This window comes from Schistocerca gregaria, chromosome 1 (assembly GCF_023897955.1).
Source record: "Schistocerca gregaria isolate iqSchGreg1 chromosome 1, iqSchGreg1.2, whole genome shotgun sequence".
Taxonomy (NCBI): domain Eukaryota; kingdom Metazoa; phylum Arthropoda; class Insecta; order Orthoptera; family Acrididae; genus Schistocerca; species Schistocerca gregaria.
This window is the reverse complement of record NC_064920.1, coordinates 1,107,470,138-1,107,497,041: the sequence shown is the minus strand read 5'-3', so window position 1 is coordinate 1,107,497,041 and position 26,904 is coordinate 1,107,470,138. Positions and strand designations below refer to the sequence as shown.

Here is a 26,904-nt window from a genome sequence, read left to right as displayed (position 1 = left end):
CAAGTAGAAATTTTAAAAAATGACATTCAAACGAATAAAATTCATGAAGTAAGACACATCGATATTGTTTTAAAATAAAGAAAATACTAAGGGTTTGAACTCAGAACCTTTCGCTTAGCATCCAAATACTTTTTTGTATCTCATTTTGTTCGCTTTCGTACGTTACATCTGCTCGGGGCGGACGTTGTAAGACACCCATTCAAGTTCGTCGTTGATGGTTTAATTCAGTTTTTTTATTACACAGGGCAGCTGACCCTCTAACCGAACACACTGAGCTACCGCGCCAGCGACACTTTAACCCTTACACTATCGCAGCTCCTCATGCAATAACTCTCCCGCAGGACTTTAAAATATCACGCATAATACCGACAAACACTGTTGGCATGACTATGAATTACTCACATTTCGTCGAAGTACAATAGGAAATAAACAATTACCGCTGTTCTTTATTGCGAAAAGCGGTTTGTGAGAATGATACAAACAGCTTTCCTTGCTATCGCCTGAGTTAGGAGGCATATTGCTTGTTTGATTTAATTAATTAATAGAATACGAAGCAATTGGTATACAGAATGTTTTTTTCCAAACTTTCTATCAAAGAAAGTATGCTATTAAGAGTTTACTTTTGTTCAGTTACTTTATTTGACTGAATGTTTCTAAAACTGACGACACTCGTCTGTGCTCTGCACTGCAGTAGAGATCTGGCAACGTCGTTCTCTGTTCAATGGTTGACTGCGTTTTGTGACGTTAGATGCGCAGAACGAACCTAAACTCGGCCACCATCGTAAATGACGCGCACTTTAGTACTTTGTCGGCCCCCACAGTTCAGTGCAATTGACTACCATCCTGACATGTTCTTGCACTGTTTCCCCACTCTTTCCCTTCTCTTTCGCGTACACGAGGCTACATCACATACGATTTGGAAATCAATCTACTGTCTACGTTTGTCGTTTCGCTTCACACATACTTACATTTCGAAACAGTGGGCGGCGGTAATAGCCCAGAACTCGTTGAGGATAGACGCGCCACAGGCGTGGATGTAGGTGCCGAGAAAATCAAGTTGCACCGACAGCTGCAACAAAACACAACGCATTCTAATAGCTTAGTTCTTGCTACCTACCAGGCTGCGAAGCAAAAATAGCGATAAATGCATTTCTGAACACTGAGGCGAGCTGAAGGTCTCTGTACGTCTTTGAAACCCTATCAAGATCTGAGGGAATATTTGTGCAGCTTTTTTAGGACAGTATTTTTTTACAGATATCTGCATTATCTGCAAAAAGTCTGAGGATTCTATCAATATTGTCTGTCAGGTCATTATTATTCAGTATGGATAGCAATGGTCCCAACACATTTGCCTGGGGTGCTCCTGAAGGTACCTCCGCATCGGTGAATGACTCTTCATACAAAATAACACATCAACCCATGTATAGTAAACCTCTGTGGCTTTCAATACAAATTGGTGTCCAAAATTAAAGCGACAAACTGCTATTTCGCTGCCCTGTGTCTAATTCACGATATAACCATGCAAACTGTCAACAGATGTCCGTACGATCGTGTTGTGCACGGACTACGGCATTCCGAACAACAGACACTCACGCCAGCAATGACGTCAGTGCACCTATCAAGCGAGGTAGTATTTGCAGGATAGTCTAACATCTACAGTCTACATCTACATCTGCAGCCACACACCGCAAGCCACCTGACGGTGTGGGGCGGAGGGTACCTTGAGTACCTCTATCGGTTCTCCCTTCTATTTCAGTCTCGTATTGTTCGTGGAAAGGATTGTCGGTGTGCCTCTGTGTGGGCTCTAATCTCTCTGATTTTATCCTCATGGTCTCTTCGCGAGATACACGTAGGAGAGAGCAATACAGGGTGAGTCACAATACAGGGTGAGTCACCTAACGTTACCACTGGATATATTTCGTAAACCACATCAAATACTGACGAACCGATTCCACAGACCGAAAGTGAGAAGAGTGGCTAATGTAACTGTTTAATACAAACCATACAAAAATGCACGGAAGTATGTTTTTTAACACAAACCTACGTTTTTTTAAATGGAACCATTTTAGTTTTGTTAGCACATCTGAACATATAAACAAATACGTAATCGGTGCCTTTTGTTGCATTGTTAAATGTTAATTACATCCGGATATATTGTAACCTAAAGTTGACGCTTGAAACCTCCGACGTTCAGTTACGTGTTGTAACAAACACGAGCCACGGTCGGCGAGCAGTGTCATGCGCATACTGCACCGTCACCGCTTTCACCCGTTTCATGTGTCGCTACATGAGCAATTACATGGTGATGTCTTTAATCATCGAGTGCAATTCTGTCAGTGTGCATTAACAGAGAATACGTTGCAGTTATACCTGTTTACTGATGAAGCGGATTTCACAAACCACGGGGCAGTGAATCTACGGAACATGCATTACTGGTCCGTGGACAATCCTCGCTGGATCAGACAGGAAGAGCGACATCGATCGTGGACTGTAAATGTATGTGACGGGATCATTGGCGACCACCTCATTGGTCCTCACTTCATTGCAGGGGCCCAAACAGCTGCAACATACATCGCGATGTCTACAGAATGATCTGCAAACGTTGCTCGAAAGTGTCCCACTGGAAACGCGTCGAGGTATGTGGTATCAGCATGATGGTGCACCTGCACATTCCGCAATTAACACTAGGCTGACCCTTGACAGGATGTTCGACGGGCGTTTCATAGGACGTGGAGGACGCATAAATTGGCCAGCCCGTTCTCCTGATCTTACACCACTGGACTTCTTTCTGTGGGATACGTTAAAGGAGAATGTGTACCGTGATGTGCCTACAACCCCAGAGGATATGAAGCAACGTTTTGTGGCAGCCTGCGGCGACATTACACCAGATATACTGCGGCGTGTACGACATTCTTTACGCCAGAGATTGCAACTGTTTGCAGCAAATAATGGCCACCACATTGAACATCTATTGGCCTGACATGTCGGGACACACTCATCCACTCCGTAATTGAAAACGGAAACCACGTGTGTACTTGTACATCACCCCTCATGGTAATGTACATATGCGTCAGTGAAAAATACCAATAAAATGGTGTTAGCATGTGGACGTAATGTGCTGTTCCAGTCTCTTTGTACCTAAGGTCCATCACCGTTCCCTTTGGATCCCTAAGTAATTCGGTGCTCTCCGATACACACGATCGAACAGCGGAGGAGTGGTACTGAAGCGTCAACTTTAGGTTACAATATCTCCGGATGTAATAAACATTTTACAATGCAACAAACGACACTGATTACGTATTTGTTTATATGTTCAGATGTGCTAACAAAACTATAGGTGTTACATTTTTAAAAAAACGTAGGTTTGTGTTAAAAAAACATACTTCCATGCATTTTTTATGGTTTGTATTAACAAATTACACTAGCCCCTCTCCTCACGTTCGGTCTGTGGAATCGATTCGTCAGTATTTGATGTGGTTTACGAAATATATCCAGCGGTAATGTTCGGTGACTCACCCTGTATACTGCTTGACTCCTTGGTGAAGGTATTTTCTCGAAACTTCAACAAGAGCCCGTACCGAGCTACAGAGCGTCTCTCCTGCAGTCTTCCACTGGAGTTTATCTATCATCTCCGTATCGCTTTCGCGATTACTAAATGATCCTGTAACGAAGCGCGCTGCTCTCCGTTGGATCTTCTCTACCTCCTCCACCAACCTCATCTGGTACGGATCCTACACTGCTAAGCAGTATTCAAGCAATGGGCGAACAAGCGTACTGTAGCCTACTTCCTTTGTTTTCGGATTGCATTTCCTTACGACTGTTCCAATGACTCTCAGTATGGCATTTGCTTCACCGACGATCAACTTTATATGATCATTCCATTTTAAATCACTCCTAAAGCGTACACCCAGACAATTTATGGAATTAACTGCTTCCAGTTGCTGACCTGCTATATTGTAGCTAAATGATAAGGGATCTATCTTTCTATGTATTCGCAGCACATTACACTTGTCTACATTGAGATTTAATTGCCATTCCCTGCACCATGCATCAATTCGCTGCAGATCCTCCTGCATTTCAGTACAATTTTCCATTGTTACAACCTCTCGATGTACTACAGAACCATCCGCATAAAGCCTCAGTGAACTTCCGATGTCATCCACAAGGTCATTTGATATATATTTTGTGAATAGCAACGGTCCTACGACACTCCCCTGCTGCACACCTGAAATCACTCTTACTTCGGAAGACTTCTTTCCATTGAGAATGACATGCTGTGTTCTGTTATCCAGGAACTCTTCAATCCAATCACACAATTGGTGTGATAGTCCATATGCTCTTACTTTGTTCATTAAACGACTGTGGGGAACTGTATCGTACGCCTTGCGCAAGTCAAGAAACACGGCATCTACCTGGGAACCCATGTCTATGGCCCTCTGAGTCTCGTGGACGAATAGAGCGAGCTGGGTTTCACACGATCGTCTTTTTCGAAACCCGTGCTGATTCCAAAAGAATAGTTTCTAGTCTCCAGAAAAGTCATTATACTCGAACTTAATACGTGTTCCAAAACTCTACAACTGATCGACGTTAGAGATATAGGTCTATAGTTCTGCACATCTGTTCGAGGTCCCTTCCTGAAAACGGGGATGACCTGTCCCCTTTTCCAATCCTTTGGAACGCTACGCTCTTCTAGAGACCTACGGTACACCGCTGCAAGAAGGGGGGCAAGTTCCTTCGCGTACTCTGTGTAAAATCGAACTGGTATCCCATCAGGTCCAGCGGCCTTTCCTCTTTTGAGCGATTTTAATTGTTTTTCTATCCCTCTGTCGTCTATTTCGATATCTACTATTTTGTCATCTGTGCGACAATCTAGAGAAATAACTACAGGACGGTCGCTGAGTACACAGTCGCAGACGACGCATTGTGGCACAGAGAAGACGCCTAAGACTCTCTGCTGTGAAGGGTCAAAGCAAGTGGCCCGATGGCTTAATGTGAATCGTCCTGTTGTTTCTCGGAGGAGGTGCTGTTTATAGAGACCGCAGCTGTATCCCGGAACCCAGGACAGCGCCAACCACGTGTGACATCAGAAAGAGTGGGTCGTTATTTGGCTGTAATGGCACGACGGTACCGCCTTACTACTGCACTGCAGCTGACATCTGACTTCGCAGCATCCACTGGACGTGTTGTATAGAGGCAAACAGTGTACAGAAGGCTTCACAAGAATGGCCTTTCCTGTTGGAGACCTGCAGTCTGTTTACCCTTGTCGTGCCTTCGCAGAAGGGAACGTCTATATTGGAGCTGTCAACCTGTCGCCTGGATGGTCGAATGGTGGGCCAACGCTCTTTTGCAGATGAGAACCGATTTGGTCTAGATTTGGTCTAGAGAGTCATTCTGGACGGATTCGCATCTGGAGAGCACGTAACACACCTTTTCGGCATCTCAAACATTGTGGAAAGAGACCGATATCGAGGAGGATCCCTACTGATATTGGCAGGGATTATGTTGAAACTTCCTGGCAGATTAAAACTGTGTGCCGGACCGAGACTCGAACTCGGGACCTTTGCCTTTCGCGGGCAAGTGCTCTACCAACTGAGCAACCCAAGCACGACTCACGCCCCGTCCTCACAGCTTTGCTTCTGCCAGTACCTCGTCTCCTACCTTCCAAACTTTACAGAGAGCTTCTGTAAAGTTTGGAAGATTCAACTGCTGTCAGGTACCAGGAGATCTTAGAATATCATCCACGGTTGTTGGGAGGTGCTGTGGGCCAAGACCTGACTTCGTACTAATGTAGGATGATGTTCGACCTCATAGAGCATTAGTGGTTGATGTTTCGTTGGACACTGAACGCATGGCGCAGGCTGCTCGCTCTCCCTATTTGAATCCCATAGAGCATGTGTAGGATGCACCAGGGAGACAGGTTGCGTCACGTCAGCATCCACCAACCACACTCCAATACTTATGAGCAGCTCTGCAGGAAGAATGGGAGTTTTTGCCTCAACATGAGACTGATGACGTAATTCACAACATGTCCCGTTGTTGCCAGGTCCGTATTGATGCCAGAGGTGGTCATACTCCATACTGAGAACAGAATGACGTTGAAACGAAAAATAACGTATCGGCAGCGAGATCCGAGACGGAGATCTCGCATATGTGAAACTAAGCGCTTATTCCCTCAGAAACCGACTTTCTGAACACTGGCGGTTGTACTCAGCACACACATGATAAGCATGCCTGTAATTTTCAAACTCGGGTTTTCCAAAAACGCTTGAGAGTTGCGTCTTACTGTCTATATATGTTGAAACCTAGTTGTGCCCTAGATACACTGTCATTATGAATCGAATCGGTACGCCTTATTAGACGCCATATACAACACTTCGTTTGTTAACGAAACTTCTCGTTTGATGACTTTACTGGATTTATTGCATTACTTTTGTGTCTTCTATTTATTTCCTTAAGATAACTGACAAAGTAATATCCTCATCCCCTCCCCCCCTCAGATTTAGTGGTAAGAGGGTCCAGTGGACTGCCCGTCAAAAGCTGAACACACGTAAAGCATGAAAACAGGAAGAAGTGTTCTGAACTGTGAAAAAAAAAGCAAAATACACTACTTGCCATTAAAATTGCTACACCAAGAAGAAATGCAGATGATAAACGGGTATTCATTGGACAAATATATTATACTAGACCTAGGATGTGATTACATTTTCACGCAATTTGGGTGCATAGATCCTGAGAAATCAGTACCCAGAACAACCACCTCTGGCCGTAATAACGGCCTTGATACCCCTGGGCATTGAGACAAACAGAGCTTGGATGGCGTGTACAGGTACAGCTGCCCATGCAAGCCTCAAAACGATACCACAGTTCATCAAGAGTAGTGACTGGCGAATTGTGACGAGCCACTTGCTCGGCCACCATTGACCAGGCGTTTTCAATTGGTGAGAGATCTGGAGAATGTGCTGGCCGTGTCAGCAGTCGAATATTTTCTGTATCCAGAAAGGCCCGTACAGGACCTGCAACATGCGGTCGTGCATTATGCTGCTGAAATGTAGGGTTTCGCAGGGATCAAATGAAGGGTAGAGCCACGGGTCGTAACACATCTGAAATGTAACGTCCACTGTTCAAAGAGCCGCCAACGCGAACAAGAGGTGACCGAAACGTGTAATCAATGGCACCCCATACCATCACGGCGGGTGATACGCCAGTATGGCGATGACGAATACACGCTTCCAATGTGCGTTCACCGCGATGTTGCCAAACACGGATGCGACCATCATGATGCTGTAAACAGAATCTTGATTCATCCGAAAAAATGACGTTTTGCCATTCGTGCATCCAGGTTCGTCGTTGAGTACACCATCACAGGCGCTCCTCTCTGTGATGGAGCGTTAAGGGTAACCGCAGCCATGGTCTCCGAGCTGATAGTTCATGCTGCTGCAAACGTCGTCGAACTGTTCGTGCAGATGGTTGTTGTCTTGCTAACGTCTCCATCTGTTGACTCAGGGATCGAGACGTGGCTGCACGATCCGTTACAGCCATGCGGATAAGATGCCTGTCATCTTGACTGCTAGTGATACGAGGCCGTTTGGATCCAGCACGGCGTTCCGTATTACCCTCCTGAACCCACCGATTCCATATTCTGCGAACAGTCATTGGATCTCGACCAACTCGAGCAGCATTGTCGCGATACGATAAACCGCAATCGCGATAGGCTACAATCCGACCTTTATGAAAGTCGGAAACGTGATGGTGCGCATTTCTCCTCCTTACACGAGGCCTCATAACAACGTTTCACCAGGCAACGCTAGTCAACTGCTATTTGTGTATGAGAAATCGGCTGGAAACGTTCCTCATGCCAGCATGTTGTAGGGGACGCCACGTTGTGTGAATGCTCATTTGCATCCTGTCCGTTAAATTTCGCGTCTGTAGCACATCATCTTCGTGGTTTAGCAATTCTAATGGCCAGTAGTGTAGTATCAGTGAATGGTCCAAGAATAAAAGGGCAGTAAAGAGCAGCTTGGAACAGGGAACGGCGTCGTAAGTGGTCATGGTGTTGGATTGTTCGAAACTACCTCGTGCAATTTTTTTTATTTATTTTTTCACATCATCGGCTGTCTGTCCGGTCATTGAAATATTTCTCCTCTTTCTGGAGCCTTGGCAATTGTCATACTGTACATTGGTTATAGAATATGAGTAATGTGGTAAGAACACGTTACTGTCGCAAGTAAATGTGATGAATAGTGAGAGCAAGCGACATACCACACCGACGTCTCACAGAAATGAAAACAACAATAAAATGGGTGTCAACTATGTTCCAATAAATGAATACAAGAGTCAAAACTTCCAAAAGGTAACGCAGCTTCAAAAACGTTAAAAGCCTATGTTTTGACAGAGCACAGTAAAACTATGTGATTGTGAAACTGTTGCGTTCATTTGCTGCGGCTTATGTTTTCATCTTTTCCTTGGGAGTGATCACATTCACAATCATATGAACACCTATATGTGCAAGGTACAAATTAGGTGCGTCGGTAAGAGATTTCTATCACATGACACATTTAATGTCACTAATGCCATGTATGACAAACCAGACGTGTTTTCTGGTAGAGGATTCGGTTGACTTGTCGCCTCGTCATCAAATTTCTGGTGTTCCCACTCGAAAGCCGCTTCCATTCAGCTAGTAACAGAGTAGTTCTGAAGAATCAGCTGTCATTATAGGTTTCCTACCTTACACCTCGCTGTTGCAAACGGTCATTGCACCACGACACAGACACAAATCTGAATAAAGGGAACACAAAAAAAAAATGGCAGAAGGGAGTTTTGAACACGTCTCGTCCGTGTAGCAGTCCAACACTGCAATCCCTTAACCCGACGCCATTTAACTTCCCGCTTGCACCTTCTTGCACTTATTATTTTTGAAACGTACACTGTTTCTGCTTCGCCTTTTTTTCACTGTTTAGTACATCACGTTCTTGTTTTCATGTCCGATCTGAATTCAGTTATTGACGGGCTGGCCAATGCGCTCTCTTACCACTCAATCTGACTAGAATTAGGGATCGGTTGGTAGGACATGTTCTGAGGCATCAAGGGATCATCAGTTTAGTACTGGGGGGCACCGTGGAGGATAAAAATCATAGAGGGAGACCAAGAGATGAGTACACTAAGCAGATTCAGAAGGATGTAGGCTGCAGTAGGTACTGGGAGATGAAGAAGCTTGCACAGGATAGATTAGCATGGAGAGCTGCATCAAACCAGTCTCAGGACTGAAGACCACAACAAACCACTAACTCTGAGGGGGTTGTAATGGGGAACTTCCCTTGTGAGAAAAGGCGATGGACATGTGCACTGCTGCCATATTTACGTTGTATTGGCAGTCCGTGCATCAACGTGTTCGGTGGGTCCCTTTCTGCAGCTCGACAAGGGCGATACGAGGAAGTACCAGAGAAACACTGAAGGCGCTGTTTCAGCACAGTCCCTCAAAAGATTCACATCCTCCTTGACTATGAACAGCGCCAAAACCGACTCTCCAATTAGGAATCGGTGTAATTTCTCTGGAACAGCGTGAACAAATGCAACTTATATGTAGTGACTGCTAAAGTCATGGCATTTGACACTGTGGTTGCTAGCTTTAACAATGCAGTCCTGGACAGTCATGGCTAGATCTCAGCGAGAATTCTGTGATGACTAAGAATCCTGTACCTAGATACTTCCAGCAGAGGCCAAGAGCACCCTCTTTCCTTCCCTTTTGGACGCCTATGATATCGAGCGATGTCTATTTGTGATTGTGAGAGGCAATAAAGTCTTTGTTTAAAGAAGCTGTGATCGTAATATTCCTCTACATGTTAAGTCTTTTGCATAATTTTCAATGCACACACCGCCATTTGACTGTATTGTTGTCTATTTAATTACGACCCAGGTTTCGGCCTTTTATGCCATTTTCAAGTGATTGAGTGTTTGTCATTAACATACGAGTATACTGCAGGACATCAAGCTCGAAATTGGCCATACTTTAAGAAAAATATTGGTTCCCCACGAAATGCCAAAAGTAAAATCACCATGTTGTTAAAAGATCATTTTTTTTAAATTTATGGCCAGTTTTGAGCTTGATGTCCTGCAATATATGTTAACGACATAAACTTAGTCACTTGAAAATGGCATAAAAGACCGAAACGTGAGTCGTAATTAAATAAACAATAATACAGACAAATGGTGATGTGTTCATTTAAAAATTATCGTATGACTGTTGTTCAGCAACATCAGAAACTGTCTTTTACATACCATGTGTGGCCTAAAAGAACTTTCAATTAAAGTTGTCACACTAGCCATGCAACATATATGCTGCGTATTTTGTCATATTTATGTGGCTGGGGCCCTGACCTGGAAAGGGAACTCTCCTGGGGCTGCGTCCACGCCGTTGATAATTCGCCCCCGCTCTGTAGACACTGTCCGTGGTACAGCCCCACCTGCAGCACACAGGAAGTCTAACTACAACCTAACATAATACAATATATATATATATATATATATATATATATATATATATATATATATATATATAATACAAGATATACAATATACAATACAATATATACAATATAATATACAATATACAATTGCGAAGCGCGCTGCGTTGACAGCTGTCGCCGTCCGGCAGCTGGAGCGACGCTAGCACTGCAGTTGGCGAGAAGACCAACCATACCTTAACGCCATGCAAGCTGTAAAGACAATGTTAGTTTTTATTTCTGTTCTGCCTGATTTACGAAGTAATAATTATACAGGATGTATCAAAAAGAATCATCCGATTTTTTACAAAAATCATAACTATTATGCTATGTGAGATATGTGCGTGGACAACGTACTGGTAGAAAGAGTAAACTCTCGGATTTTACATGGTTCCCCCCTGGTTCTACGTTCAGTGAGGGTCAGTAATAACTGTTTAGCGTGACTTTCGTACTAGGTATAGTGTGGATCCTCGTATAGCTCAGAGCATCAGACGATGGCATGAACAATTCTGAGAAACAGACTGTTTATGCAAAGGCAAATCGCCGGGTCGTCCCCGAGTGTCTGACACACGTCGAACGCATCCGCCATAGTTTCACAAGGAGTCCCATGGAGAACTTTCCTTTCGCACAGTTGGAGACAGATTCGAATGAATTCATTTACCAACAGCTTGGGGCACCGTCAAAACGTATGTGGAAGTGTGGCAATTTTTAAATCAAAGGATTACTGAACGATGGATCGGTCACACTGAACCAAATCATTCAGCCTTACGTTACTGGCCTCCAAGGTCGTCGGACCTGACTGAATGTGATTATTATGTGGGTGTTATAAAAACTCTGTTTATGTGCCTCCATTACCAACAGCAATGAATGAATTGAGACATTGCATAACAGCAGCTGCAGAAGCTGTAACCCAAGACATGCTCGCTGCAGGAATAGTTTGAATACCACATTCACATATGCCGTGCATCTCAAGGGGGCAGAAATAAAGACGTGCCAAATGGGATGATTCTTTTTGATGCATCCTGTATTACTGTATCTGAAGCACTGCTAGAACATCAGGAGACATGAACGATAACATATTAAAGATGAACAGAATCAGCACTCATAATATAGTAATGTAAATATGAACTCTTGAAAATGCCACAATAGTCAATGTTGGCTTTTTTTTTAAATTCGATTCATAACAATGGATCGCTGTCATCTTCACAGTGACTTTGTCACCTCTCATAACCTGAAGGAAACCAGAGACTGTGCATATTTAGAAAGCAGATAAGTAATGCAGTGCTAAAAATAAAATTTAACGCAGTGCCTCATAATTGAATAAAAAATATTTGCGATCAGTGGCTGTTATGGCATTTACAAAAATTTTGCAACGTTTGATCGCTGTCACTTTCTTAGTGACTATGTCGTCCCTCATCAAATGTGTACTCAAAATAAAAATTATATAAGCTATAACGTATCCTTTGATAAATATTTTCGAAATAATTTCCTGCTTTCCACCTTGTCCCACATTTTCCCTTAAGTGGCAGTCTTATCTGGCCTAGCAACACATCGTGAGTTTCTTTTTTCAACCCATTTCTATTAGGTCACTTTCTCTTTTTTGTATGTCTGTGTCTTCGATACAAATTTTGCAATTGATTTTGAAGCTGACTTCCCAATGAGGTAAATACTTGAAATTTTAAACATAGCTTGGAACTGGATGACAGTACAATACTGACTCGCTTTCCTGTCCATCTGCTTGCTAGAGAACTGAGATGGGGGTGAGGGCGAAAACGGTTGGTGACGCATGACACCTCAGCTGCAATGCAGGACGAGCATGTTGTCTGAGTATTATCGGGATGTAATCCAGGTCGTATTTGAATGACTTGGCACAGCTAATGAGGGAGACAAAAGGGGAGAACGAGATATGTGCATTATATGTGACATACTTACAAGGGCAAAGCTGCACATAAAATACTCCTACATACATAAATAATTATCTAAATAAAATATATAATCTTTTCAAAATGTTTAAAAAGCGCTCATAAGTTTTACACAGGCAAGACTAAAAAAGCAGACAATTATTTAATAAAAATAAATTTTTAACAGAGCACCACTTTTAATTCGGTCTAAAATGTATCAAATAATTTCTCCTAGACCCATACAAGTTCCTAACCTCAGAAAACAATTTTAGGAAGTGAACTGTTCATGCATCAGTTATGTATTGTATGCATCCCATGTTTTTCGTCACATATTTTTAAAGTATTGACATAACTATTCCAAGCACAAATTTTCAGGACTACCTGTATAATATTAGGAATCTGTATGGGCTAGGACAAATTATTTTGTACTCTTTAGTTTGATACACTTAACACATAATTTTAATTTAAATAATTATTGAACAAATTGGATCTTGGATTTTTAAACATATTTATTTGTTTCCACTTAGTTTCAGAATAGCATTGACACGAACTTGGGTTTTGAAGTAAGTATGTGTTCGATACTACCAAATAAGACAGAGCTAACCACACAAAATATTTATTTCAAAATGAATACCTCAAAATATTTCTGTGTTCACTGCACTTGATGAAACTAGGTAAATTCACTTGCACACTTAATGGTATGTACTGTAGCAGACTACATAACTATTTCCAGTGCGCTGCTTGTCACTGCGGCCCATCACACGTAGTACCGTAAGACAATTTAAGACAATGCCTCAAAGGCAGTCTCACCATCGGCTCTTCCTTAGGAAGAAAAATAAGTACAGGATTAAAGAGACGGACGGCCATTACCTACAGTATGAAACAGATAAGAGAAAGTTGTCGTCTACAATGAGTTTCGTTTACAGCTTCTTACAGGATGTTTCTTTAAGACTCATTCCATTTCGCAGCAGTACGCCTCACACATCGGTGAAGATGGAAACTATGGCTGAATTCCAACTTACACATACCACCGCTCTAAAGGTACACCTCCGCGCCAGTTGAGAGTTAATACGCTTGCTGGTAGATGTCGCCGTGGAGCAGCTAGCCACAACGCTTGCTCCTTCAGTACCAAACGTGCGTCGAGTCGAGATCAAACGGAGAATGCAGAACGTCTTCTGTAGGGGCGTTATTTTCTTTGATTTGACGAAGGCTTTTTACTGTGTTGACCACAAAATATTGCTGCAGAAATTGGACCATTATGGAGTAAGGGGAGTAGCTTATAATTGGTCCATCTCTTACTTTAAGAACAGAAAGCAGAAGGTAATTCTCCGCAATAATGAGAGTGGTAGTGATGTTCAGTCCTAATGGGGCACTGTTAAGTGGGGCGTTCCCCAAGGGTCGGTGCTGGGGCCACTGCTGTTTCTTATTTATATAAATGATATGCCTTCTAGTATTACAGGTGATTCAAAAATATTTCTGTTTGCTGATGACACCAGCTTGGTAGGGAAGGATCTTGTGTGTAATATTGAAACATTATCTAATAATGTAGTTCATGAAATAAGTTCATGGCTTTTGGAAAATAATTTGATGTTAAATCACAGTAAGACTCTGTTTTTACAGTTTCTAACTCACAATTCAACAAGAACCGATATTTTCATCAGACAGAATGGGCGTATTAAAAGCGAGACGGAACAGTTCAAGTTCCTAGGTGTTCGGATAGATAGTAAGCTGTTGTGGAAAGCCCACGTTCAGGATCTTCTTCAGAAACTAAATGCTGCTTTATTTACCATTAGAACAGTATCTGAAATAAGTGACAGTTGAACACGAGAAGTAGTCTACTTCGCATATTGTCATATGCTTATGTCAAATGGTATTATTTTTTGGGGTAATTCTTCTGATTCAAAAAGGGTATTTTTTGCTCAAAAACGGGCTGTTAGAGTTGTGTGTGGTGTAAGTTCGAGAACCTCTTGTCGACCCCTATTCAATGTCTGGGAATTCTGACATTGCCCTCACAGTATATATTTTCTTTAATGTCTTTTGTTGTTAGCAGTATTAGCTTATTCCGAAGAGTTAGCAGCTTTCACTCAGTTAATACTAGGCAGAAATCAAATCTGCATATGGAATGCACTTCCTTGACTCTTGTGCAGAAAGGAGTGCACTATTTTGCTGCATCCATTTTCAATATGCTACCACAAGAACTCAAAAACCTTAGCAGTAGCCCAAACACTTTTCACTCTAAACTGCAGAGTTTCCTCGTGGCTCACCCCTTCTATTCTGTCGAGGAGCTCCTGGAAGAGCTGAAAAATTAGGCAAAGTCCAGTGTTACATTGTTGATTTTCTTTATTTAAACTTACGAATTGTCGCCTGAATAAGTTTCTTATATTTCATTTTATCTGTTTCTACTATCGTGTTATAATTTCATGTATTGACTCGTGCCATGACCGTGGAGACTTCTCCTTAATTTGGTCCCACGGAACAATAAATAAATAAACAGGTTCAGTTTAGCTAAAACTGTGTGGCGTGATTTTTGTCCACAGCACGGTACTGCAACGCCTTTGGCTCAAAGCATTCGACGATGCTACCAGAGCACCAGCAGTTTCAAGACACTGATTTTTTGTGTAAGCAGAAATCCACATGTCGCCATGAGTGCTCGTCCAAGACCAATACCCCAATCAACAGTTTTTCATACGTAGTCTGTAGAAGACTACACGTCATACAAGCCGAGAGTCTGACATTCGCCTTGAGTCTCTGGTCATGTTGTTGCTGTGTTGCAGACCACACTGGGTGTTTGTCGTGTGTCCAATGGGATAGTGAAGATTTGTGAAAGGTAAATGAAAACATTGGTCCTAAAAGTATGTGTAAACTGCATTCCAAAGTTGTGTACGTATGCAAGACCAAGGTATTTATTTATATACCGGATGGTTCTAAAACTAAAAAGTTTATAATCCTATGCGGACGTTAGGATTTACCCCAAGTTCTCGCCTCAGTTCATGTAGAAGAAACAATCTTCCCAAAGTAGATGAATTTATTTGAATGACGCAGGATTTCTTATTCGGCCCTAGTGGGAGCGTTTCGATGATCATGGTTTTATTTTTGAGTCACCAGTCCTCTAACTGGCTTGATGCGGCCCTCCACGGATTCGCCTCCTGTGCCAACCTTTCCATCTAGGAGTAGCAGTTGCAACCTACGTCCTCAATTATTTTCTGATTATATCCCAGTCTCTGTCTGCCTCTATAGTTTTTAACCACTACAGCTCCCGCTAGTAGCATGGAAGTCATTCCCTGATGTCTTAACAGATGTCCTATCACCCTGTCCCTTCTTCTTGTCAGTGTTTTCCACATATTTATGTTCTCTCCGATTCTGTGCGGAACCTCCTCATTCCTCACTTTACCAGTCCTCCTAACTTCCAACATTCATCTAAAATACCACACCTCAAATGCTTCATTCTTTCTGTTCAAGATCTACCTCAGTCCACGTTACACTACCGTACAATGCTATGCTCCAAACGTACAGTCTCAGAAATCTCTTCCTCAAATTAAAATCTAAGTTTGATACCGGTAGACCTGTCATGGCCAGGAATGCCCTTTTTGCCAGTGCTAGTCTTCTTTTCCTGTCCCTCTTTCTCCATCCGTCATTGGTTATTTTGCAGCCTCGGCAGTAGAATTTCTTAACTTTATCTACTTTGTAACCATCAATCCTGATGTTAAATTTCTCGCTGTTCTCATTTCTGGTACTTCTCATGACTTTAGTGTTTCTTTGACGTACTCTGCATCCATTTTCGGTACTCAATGTACTGTTCATTCCACTCAGCAGATCAAGTAATTCTTCGCTTTCATTCAGCAATATCATCAGCGAATCTTAACATTGCCGGCCTTTCACCTTGAATTCTAATTCCACTCAGGAACCTTCTTATATTTCCATAATTGCTTCTTCGTCGTATACAGGATGTTACATAAAGGTACGGCCAAACTTTCAGGAAACATTCCTCACACACAAATAAAGAAAAGATTGTATCTGAACATGTGTCCGGAAACGCTTAATTTCCATGTTAGAGCTCATTTTAATTTCTTCCACCTACGCTCAATGGAGCACGTTATCATGATTTCATACGGGATACTCTACCTGTGCTGCTAGAACATGTGCCTTTACAAGTACGACACAACATGTGGTTCATGCATGATGGAGCTCCTGCACATTTCAGACGAAGTGTTCGTACGCTTCTCAACAACAGATTCGGTGACCGATGGATTGGTACAGGCGGACCAATTCCATGACCTCCACACTCTCCTGACCTCAACCCTCTTGTCTTTCATTTATGAGGGCATTTGAAAGCTCTTGTCTACGCAACCTCGGTACCAAATGTAGAGACTCACGTGCTCGTATTGTAGACGGCTGTGATACAATACGCCATTCTCCAGGGCTGCATCAGCGCATCAGGAATTCCATGTGACGGAGGGTGGATGCATGTATCCTCGCTAACGGAGGACATTTTGAACATTTCCTGTAACAAAGTGTTTGAAGTCATGCTGGTACGTTCTGTTGCTGTGTGTTTCCATTCCATGATAAATGTGATTTGAAGAGAAGTAATAAAATGAGCTCTAACATGGAAAGTAAGCGTTTCCGGACACATGTCAACATAACATATTTTCTTTCTTTGTGTGTGAGGAATGTTTCCTGAAAGTTTGGCCGTACCTTTTTGTAACACCATGTACACTCCTGGAAATTGAAATAAGAACACCGTGAATTCATTGTCCCAGGAAGGGGAAACTTTATTGACACATTCCTGGGGTCAGATACATCACATGATCACACTGACAGAACCACAGGCACATAGACACAGGCAACAGAGCATGCACAATGTCGGCACTAGTACAGTGTATATCCACCTTTCGCAGCAATGCAGGCTGCTATTCTCCCATGGAGACGATCGTAGAGATGCTGGATATAGTCCTGTGGAACGGCTTGCCATGCCATTTCCACCTGGCGCCTCAGTTGGACCAGCGTTCGTGCTGCACGTGCAGACCGCGTGAGACGACGCTTCATCCAGTCCCGAACATGCTCAATGGGGAACAGATCCGGAGATCTTGCTGGCCAGGGTAGTTGACTTACACCTTCTAGAGCACGTTGGGTGGCACGGGATACATGCGGACGTGCATTGTCCTGTTGGAACAGCAAGTTCCCTTGCCAGTTTAGGAATGGTAGAACGATGGGTTCGAAGACGGTTTGGATGTACCGTGCACTATTCAGTGTCCCCTCGACGATCACCAGAGGTGTACGGCCAGTGTAGGAGATCGCTCCCCACACCATGATGCCGGGTGTTGGCCCTGTGTGCCTCGGTCGTATGCAGTCCTGATTGTGGCGCTCACCTGCACGGCGCCAAACACGCATACGACCATCATTGGCACCAAGGCAGAAGCGACTCTCATCGCTGAAGACGACACGTCTCCATTCGTCCCTCCATTCACGCCTGTCGCGACACCACTGGAGGCGCGCTGCACGATGTTGGGGCGTGAGCGGAAGACGGCCTAACGGTGTGCGGGACCGTAGCCCAGCTTCATGGAGACGGTTGCGAATGGTCCTCGCCGATACCCCAGGAGCAACAGTGTCCCTAATTTGCTGGGAAGTGGCGGTGCGATCCCCTACGGCACTGCGTAGGATCCTACGGCCTTGGCGTGCATCCGTGCGTCGCTGCGGTCCGGTCCCAGGTCGACGGGCACGTACACCTTCCGCCGACCACTGGCGACAACATCGATGTTCCGTTGGAGACCTCACGCCCCACGTGTTGAGCAATTCGGCGGTACGTCCACCCGGCCTCCCGCATGCCCACTATACGCCCTCGCTCAAAGTCCGTCAACTGCACATACGGTTCACGTCCACGCTGTCGCGGCATGCTATCAGTGTTAAAGACTGCGATGGAGCTCCGTATGCCACGGCAAACTGGCTGACACTGACGGCGGCGGTGCACAAATGCTGCGCAGCTAGCGCCATTCGACGGCCAACACCGCGGTTCCTGGTGTGTCCGCTGTGCCGTGCGTGTGATCATTGCTTGTACAGCCCTCTCGCAGTGTCCGGAGCAAGTGTGGTGAGTCTGACACACCGGTGTCAATGTGTTCTTTTTTCCATTTCCAGGAGTGTATATTGAACAATAGGGGCGAAAGACTGTATCCCTATCTTTTTAATCCGAGCATTTCCTTCTTGGTCTTCAACTCTTATTATCCGCTCTTGGCTCTTGTACATGTTGCGTATTACCCGTGCTTGCTAATAGCTTACCCCTATTTTCCCCAGAATTTTGAACATGTTGCACCATTTGACCTCGTCGAACGCTTTTTCCAGGTCGACAAATCCTGTGAACAGGGGCAACATTTATTTACACAGGCCTATAACTGATTTGAATGTGTTTCGAAAAACCGTTAAAAGACATCGCCTAAGCCTTTAATCGATGACAATGATACAGAGGCCCTCTCACACACACCATCAGCGCATGCGCAATGCCTCGCCAACTTCAGCAGTTCCAGATAAGAGTCTTAGCCTTGTTTCATCTTCTAAATCTAAATCGCAGATCCCACTGACACCACTCTGTATTGACAGCGGTGCTGAGCGGTATTTTAAAATTGTGACGCCATGCTACCAAGGTAAAGATGATCGAGTCTGATGAGCGAAATTAAAATTAAATAATACGATAACTTTAGCGGCTTATCTCTATATTGGTCAAAGCCGTCACTGTGTCTCCTGCAGGCGATCCCTGTCTTTGCTAAAACGAAATAGTTGTCTTCCTCCTCGAAACTCTGAATGAATTCACAATAAATCTACACGTTATTGTTAATCATTTTAAATAAATGGCTTGTAGCAATGGAATCCAGGATGGTTTGGAGCAAATCCGGGGTGGTTTGGAGTACAAACGTCACCGCAAACAACTCTAACGAAGCTTCACACTAGAGGTTTAAGCGAAAATTTTACTCGCCATCTGTACTTCTGCTGATAAATGTGCTCAAGCAGGAACGGATCAAACTGAATAAAGCAGGACTAACTTGTTTCAGAGGTAGTCGCATTCCGCAATTAACATGTGGAATTTGAGAGCAAGTTACATGTCAGGATGCCTTTGTACGTACTAATTAACTCCACTATTCACTCATTCTCCCTAAATTGTAGCATTATTCTCTTGATTTTTTAAAGAAAATAGTTTTTTCCTAAGATAATCAGGACTCGACACAAGTGAATTAACCATCCACAAGACGAGCTGCATTTCGTCATTTATAGAGGTATCGCGGAGGTGCAAAACTCCATTTCCTCCTTACCCGTTGCGACGTATTTCCTTTATTTCCCTATTCCACTACATCTACATCTACATGATTACTCTGCAATTCACATTTAAGTGCTTGGCAGAGGATTCATCGAACCACAATCATACTATCTCTCTACTATTCCACTCCCTAACAGCGCGCGGGAAAAACGAATACCTAAACCTTTCTGTTCGAGTTCTGATTTCTCTTATTTTATTTTGATGATCATTCCTACCTATGTAGGTTGGGCTCAACAAAATATTTTCGTATTCGGAAGAGAAAGTTGGTGACTGAAATTTCGTAAAAAGATCTCGCCGCGACGAAAAACATCTTTGCTGTAATGACTTCCATCCCAATTCGCGTATCGTATCTGCTACACTCTCTCCCCTATTACGTGATAATACAAAACGAGCTGCCCTTTTTTTGCACCCTTTCGATGTCCTCCGTCAATCCCACCTGGTAAGGATCCCACACCGCGCAGCAATATTCTAACAGAGGACGTACGAGTGTAGTGTAAGCTGTCTCTTTAGTGGGCTTGTTGCATCTTCTAAGTTTCCTGCCAATGAAACGCAACCTTTGGCTCGCCTTTCCCACAATATTATCTATGTGGCCTTTCCAACTGAAGTTGTTCGTAATTTTAACACCCAGGTACTTAGTTGAATTGACAGCCTTGAGAATTGTACTATTTATCGAGTAATCGAATTCCAAAGGATTTCTTTTGGAACTCATGTGGATCACCTCACACTTTTCGTTATTTAGCGTCAACTGCCACCTGCCACACCATACAGCAATCTTTTCTAAATCACTATGAAATCATTAACTTCTGCATAAGACAGCAATCAACTTGATGCTCAAAACTGAGACATCTCACACCTTATAACAACTACTTAAGCTCGTAACAACAATGGAAAGTCACGATCGCCAAGCATTACAAAGTGGCGTAAATTTTATTTTGTCTGCCACACAATGAGACAGTCAGTTAGGAACATAGAAAATAGCTGCTCATCAGTATTTTTTGGGATTTCACAAGCCAAAAACTTCACATAGCCCGATCCTGCCATTAGAATATCTGTTGTTCACGTGCTCATAGATATAAATATCGAAGTGGGGTGATGCACTGCCGTGTTGAAATCTCATACTCTCGCAGACAACGACTGAATCGCGTAGCAACGATCCACAGTCACGATCGCCCAAGTCTCCAAACTCTGTGGAAGCACATCTAGAATAAACTGCAGGTAATAAGATCCCACTTGTTAATCCTGTAAAATTCCTGCAAACAATTTAATAGAGAATCGTTGCAGATCATCTGAAACGATCATGTCGTACTGGTTTTCACCACTCCACACGAGGGTTTTGCGGCAGTTGGAAATGCCAACACGAGTGAAAGAGGCGTCATCTGTGAAGTTGCTTTCACTGTAGTCCTACACTGGATAATACTTTGAAATGTGGAATCATTTGGCCGCACTGCTAGAGCGTGCTAATTGGGATACGGGCTTACTGTATTTTCAGTGTGTGCACGGACAATGTAACTGGTACATTTCGATCCAGCACCATCTCCTCAAATGTTACCGTGCGAACTATTCTTTGTCGAGACTTTTGGCCAGCACTTCGCATCTTGCATGGCACAGTTCAGTGTGGTGCTTTACATGAATGAACAAGAAAGATAATCGTCATTTTTCTGCTTTCCGTCTTTCCTTGATTGCTTAAATGTTCGTGGAGATATGGTCTGTCTATGCAACTAGCTAAAGACAATTTGTTTAGTGCCATACGCGTTTAGTATCATTTACTTGTGAAGTACCTTCAGTGGCCTGTAACTGATGTTTCTATTTATACATATAATAAATGTATTATCTGGTAGTTACAATGTGTTAATATATTACATTTTCTCATGTTTTTCTCTTGTTTCTTAGGTTAGAATCAACTTCTGCAGCACAAATCGCATGATGTGAAATTATCGCTCGTTGTTACTTGCGACTTCCAGCATCATTAGGCCATTTGTGTGAACCTCACGATGTGTTCATGAGATTCCATGCTCCATTTGGCCGATTTCCAGCTTCTTTCACTCGCATTTGATTCAAACACGTCGCATACATCACTTGCACGTTATATTTGTGTTCAACATGTGTGTGTTTTCCGTGTGTAATGTTGCCAACTATTGCTATGTGTTTATCCTTCGTCTTTTGTTTGTGCCGTGTATGTGGTTTGTTATTTTCATTTGATTTTTGTGTGTGCATGTGTGTATTTTGTTGTGTGTAAATGTATCGCTCTTGTGAGAGTTTAATTTTAATTTCTTTTTAATTAAACGGATATTTGTGTGAGTGTGTGTGATTGTGTGTGTGAGTGTGTGTGTGTGTGTGTGTGTGTGTGTGTGTGTGTGTGTGACGCATTGAACACATCACAGCAAGAACACTGCAATATACACAGAGCAAACACATTTGATTCAGTCAGACCTAAAAATAAATAATTTAATTCCGAGGTATAGTAATGTAAAGGTCAGAAGCAACTCTTTGCTAGCTCAAACAACGAAATCATTTGCATAAAATACGTTAAAAAATTAAACCAAATTGTTTTACATCAAGAAATACATACTTAATAGTATGTTATATGATGTACAACTTGAGTTATCAGCGTTTACTAGCAATCCAATAGTGGCGATCAACATAATACAGAAAACTGAACACATCAAAGCAGAAGAAACACAAACGAAAAATCAGAACACTAACAAAAATAACCATATAGAAAAGCTCGACAAAATACAACACACCCACCAACATAAATTTCACCCAAAACTAATAAATCTCACAGATACAGAATAAACAGAGAAAGAAACACACCTATTAGAGGAAGGGCTCAAACACGACACCGGTACAAAAATAGATACCCACTACATATAAATTCCGATTCTAGGGACAAAAAGCATCCTGACAAAAGAAGAGAAAAAAGAAAATAACACTATAAATATTGGGCGAACACGAGTAACTAGTGAAGAAACAAATAAACAACGTAATCACCATGTCAAAGAACGAGCAAAACAGGAAACTTCAAACAGAAAACAACACCACTAAGAAATTAAAAGGAAAACTACAAGCTAACAACATCATTGTTACAAGAGCTGATAAAGGGAACAGCACAGTATTGATCGATAAAGAACAATATATAGAAAAAACTAAAGATTTCATCTCCTCTAACAATATCACACAACTAAAATCTGATCCACCAGCACTTTTCCAGGCATACATTAGAACAACCTCAAAGACATCAAACACATCCTCACAGTTAAACAAAAATAACACCTCACACAGAAGAACCCAAAAGCACTGACATTCAGAAACCAACCCAAGGCCCACAGACCCCTTCTTCCGTTCAGATCTTTTATAAATTTCATGAGCGCTCCATCGTGCCATGTGGCAAAACACATGAACAAAATTATAATGCAACATAATGAAATAAAGAACAGCATAACAGTGAAAAACACAAATGTTCTCGTAACATATCACACAGACAGCATCGCCTATTTCTTCCGACACAGACAACATGTACAACTTAATAAGCATTGCTGACACAATAAAACTAACTGAAGAAAACTTACTGATAAACAACAAACTACCTACAGACAATATTAATGAAATATGTAAAACCCTCAAAGCAATCACATCCCAAAATTACTTCCAGTTTGGAAACCAATTTCACTTACAAAAAGATGGGCTTCCAATGGGATCCCCAATATCAGGAACACTGGCAAACATATCCATCATCCACAAACAAAACACAATTTTTGGTACAGTCATTACAAAGAAAGGATGCAAAATTGTTCAGTGGTACAGGTATGTGGATGACATAATCTGCATGGTAGAGGAACCAACAGAAAAAATTGATAAACGTCAAACAGACATAAACAATATACACAAAAATATCAATTCACTGTGGGAAGAGAAACACAAAAGCAAATACATTTCTTGAATATAACAATAAAGAGAGACAACAACAAACACACATTTGACACCTTCAGGAAGCCAACATCCAGAGACACACCAACATCCACAGACACAATTGTACATACATCATCCAACCACCTGCAAAATCAAAAATTAGCAATCCTACGACTCATCTTACACAAACTAAATATCATCCCACTCAACAAAGACACCTATGAAAAAGAATCACAAACAATACAACTCATAGCCATAAACAATGGTTACAACACCCATGTAGGACGAAAACTTAACCTAAAAATTAAAATACAATTGAAGAAAAATGAAAACAGGCAGAGAGAACAAACACCAAAGAACCCCACAGACACTACAACATACAGAAACACAAAATAGTAACACAAACAACAGACAAACCAGATAAATACCAAAGAGCAGGTATATACAAGCTAGAGAGCCAAGAATGTAAGTCAGTGTATCTAGGGATAACAGGTAGGAACTTCAAAACTAGACACCTGTATAAAGAACATATAAGAAGTTGTTGTTGTTGTCTTCAGTCCTGAGACTGGTTTGGTGCAGCTCTCCATGCTACTCTATCCTGTGCAAACTTCATCTCCCAGTACCTACTGCAAACCACATCCTTCTAAATCTACTTAGTGTATTCATCTCTTGGTCTCCCCCATGCTGCCCCCCAATACTAAATTGGTGATCCCTTGATGCCTCAGAACATGTCCCACCAACCGATTCCTTCTTCTAGTCAAGTTGTGCCACAAACTTCTCCTCTCCCCAATTCTATTCAATACCTCCTCCTTAGTTATGTGATCTACCCATCTAATCTTCAGCACTATTCTGTAACACCACATTTCGAAAGCTTATATTCTCTTCTTGTCCAAACTACTTATCGTCCATGTTTCACTTCCATACATGGCTACACTCCATACAAATACTTTCAAAAACGACTTTCTTACACTTAAATCTATACTCGATGTTAACAAATTTCTCTTCTTCAGAAACGCTTTCCTTGCCATTGCCAGTCTACATTTTATATCCTCTCTACTTCCACCATCATCAGTTATTTTTCTCCCCAAATAGCAAAACTCCTTTACTACTTTAAGTGTCTCATTTCCTAATCTCCCTCAGCATCACCCAACTTAATTTGACTCCATTCCATTATCCTCGTTTTGCTTGTGTTGATGTTCATCTTATACCCTCCTTTCAAGACACTGCCATTCCGTTCAACAGCTCTTCCAAGTCCTTTGCTGTCTCTGACAGAATTACAATGTCATTAGCGAACCTCAAAGTTTTTATTTCTTCTCCATGGATTTTAATACCTACTCCGAATCGCAGCCATTGGTTCGCTTTCCTCAGAACATAACCTATGAGGTCGTTCCAATTTAAGTTACTCGCAATGGTAATTCCTAAGTATCTAGTTGAATTGTTGACAGCCTTTAGATTTGCTGGTTTCATCCTGAAACCGAAATTTAACGGGTCCTTATGAGTACTCATGTGGATGACTTCAATCATCTGATGAATTTATAGGACGATAAATGACAGCAAAATCAGGAACGGCAGAGGACCTGTAATACTTCCTTGGGGAACTGCAGAGATCACTTCTGTTTTGCTCGACGACTTTCGGTCAGTTACTACGAACTGTGACCTTTCTTATAGGAAGTCACGAATCCAGTAGCGTAACGGAGGCGATACTGCGCAGGTGCGCAAATTTATTAAAAGTCGCTTGTGAGGAACGGTGTCAAAATCCTTCTGGAAATCCAGAAATATGACATTAATTTGACTTCTCCTGTCGATAGCAATCATTACTTCATGAGAATGAAGAGCTAGTTGTGTTTCACGAAAACGATTTTTTCTGAATCCCTGCTGGCTATTTGTCAATAAATTCTTTTCTTCGAGGTAATTCATAATGTTCGATCACAGTACATGTTCCAAAATCCTACTGCAAATCGACGTTAGTGATATGGGCCTATAATTCAGCGGATTGCTTCTATTTCCTTTCTTGGGTTCTGGTGTTTCCTACGCAGCTTTCCGGTCTTTAGGTAGGCCTACGAATCTTTCGACGAGCGAGCGGTGGTAAATAATTGCTGAGTAAGAAAAGCGACACTGAAGCGTCACAGAACGACTTCAGCTCGAACTAGACCCTCCACACATTGTGAGTTAGACACCTCACTGGCCCGCCGTTACACTATACGCTTCGCATCATTTGAAAAGAGGCAAAATCGAAATTCATCGGACCCCATTACAAGCCTTCGCTCGGCTACTGTCCATTTTCTGTGTTGTTTGGCGCATTGGCTACGCGAATCTTCCTGTTAGAGCTGTTGATATTTTAAAAATTATCGGGAATCCGATATATCAGTATTTAAAAAACAACGTTATCTGCTCTTGATGTATGGAAGAATAGCATCTATACATCGAAGAAAAAAGTATCAATGTCTCTGCCTATAAAAAATATCGGCAGCAGATTCCATATGTACTGCCGGCTTTAGAGCTGTATATTTAAGTATTGATTTGCTATAAGATATTCTGTACATCGACAAGTAGGCAACCTGCCTGTCCCCCTTCGAGTAAGAATCGAAAGAAAAAAGAAACACTTTCACACTTCGGCGATAACCACTTTCCTAGCAAAAGCAACTGCATATAAGTGGCACAATAAAATGTGTCCGATGGGACCGTTGTTCGGTTTCGTTACATATCGGACTTGTCCGGAACACTTGCATGTCGACTTACCTGTTTTTTCATTTCTGCCAACACCAACGACCTAGCAGGTGTAGTGTCAAAATCGTGTGGTGAAGCTAAACATTGCAGTTTCTGGTGATGGCACCGAGCGCAGTTTACGTCAGCATTTCCCCTCACACATCTCCACCCACCGTAAAGGGAAGGTTTGTCGTTTAGATTTTTGTTCATCACTTTCAGCAATTGTTTTCGAAGAATGTCGATGTGAAGAAACAGCAGCTGCTGTACAATTTCTCCACATCGAAATTCTTGTTTCCCATTCATACCGCCACCGCTCGAGTATAAATGTAAGGATGTAGAGGATTATCTCACTAGGGGTAAGACAGATACTGCCTACAGGAAAATTAAAGAGACCTTTGGAGGAAAGAGAACCACTTGTATGAGCTCAGATGGTAACCCAGTTCTAAGCAAAGAAGGGAAAGCAGAAAGGTGGAAGGAGTATACAGAGGGTCTATACAAGGGCGATGTATTTGAGGGCAATATTATGGAAATGGAAGAAGATGTAGATGAAGATGAAATGGGAGATATGATACTGCGTGAAGAGTTTGAC

General features: G+C 42.3%; 1 protein-coding gene across 1 annotated transcript in view; it reads right to left on the bottom strand.

Annotated features, from left to right (window-relative positions):
• Positions 1-26,904, bottom strand: part of LOC126283194 (trypsin alpha-3-like) — an 84,198-nt gene that overhangs the window by 35,747 nt on the left and 21,547 nt on the right. Inside the window, exons 2-3 of the mRNA XM_049982252.1 lie at positions 10,375-10,460; positions 969-1,069 (exon numbers count right to left, since the gene is read on the bottom strand). Of these exons, the coding sequence (XP_049838209.1) occupies positions 969-1,069; positions 10,375-10,460 (187 nt within the window). The remainder of the gene's footprint in view (positions 1-968; positions 1,070-10,374; positions 10,461-26,904) is intronic.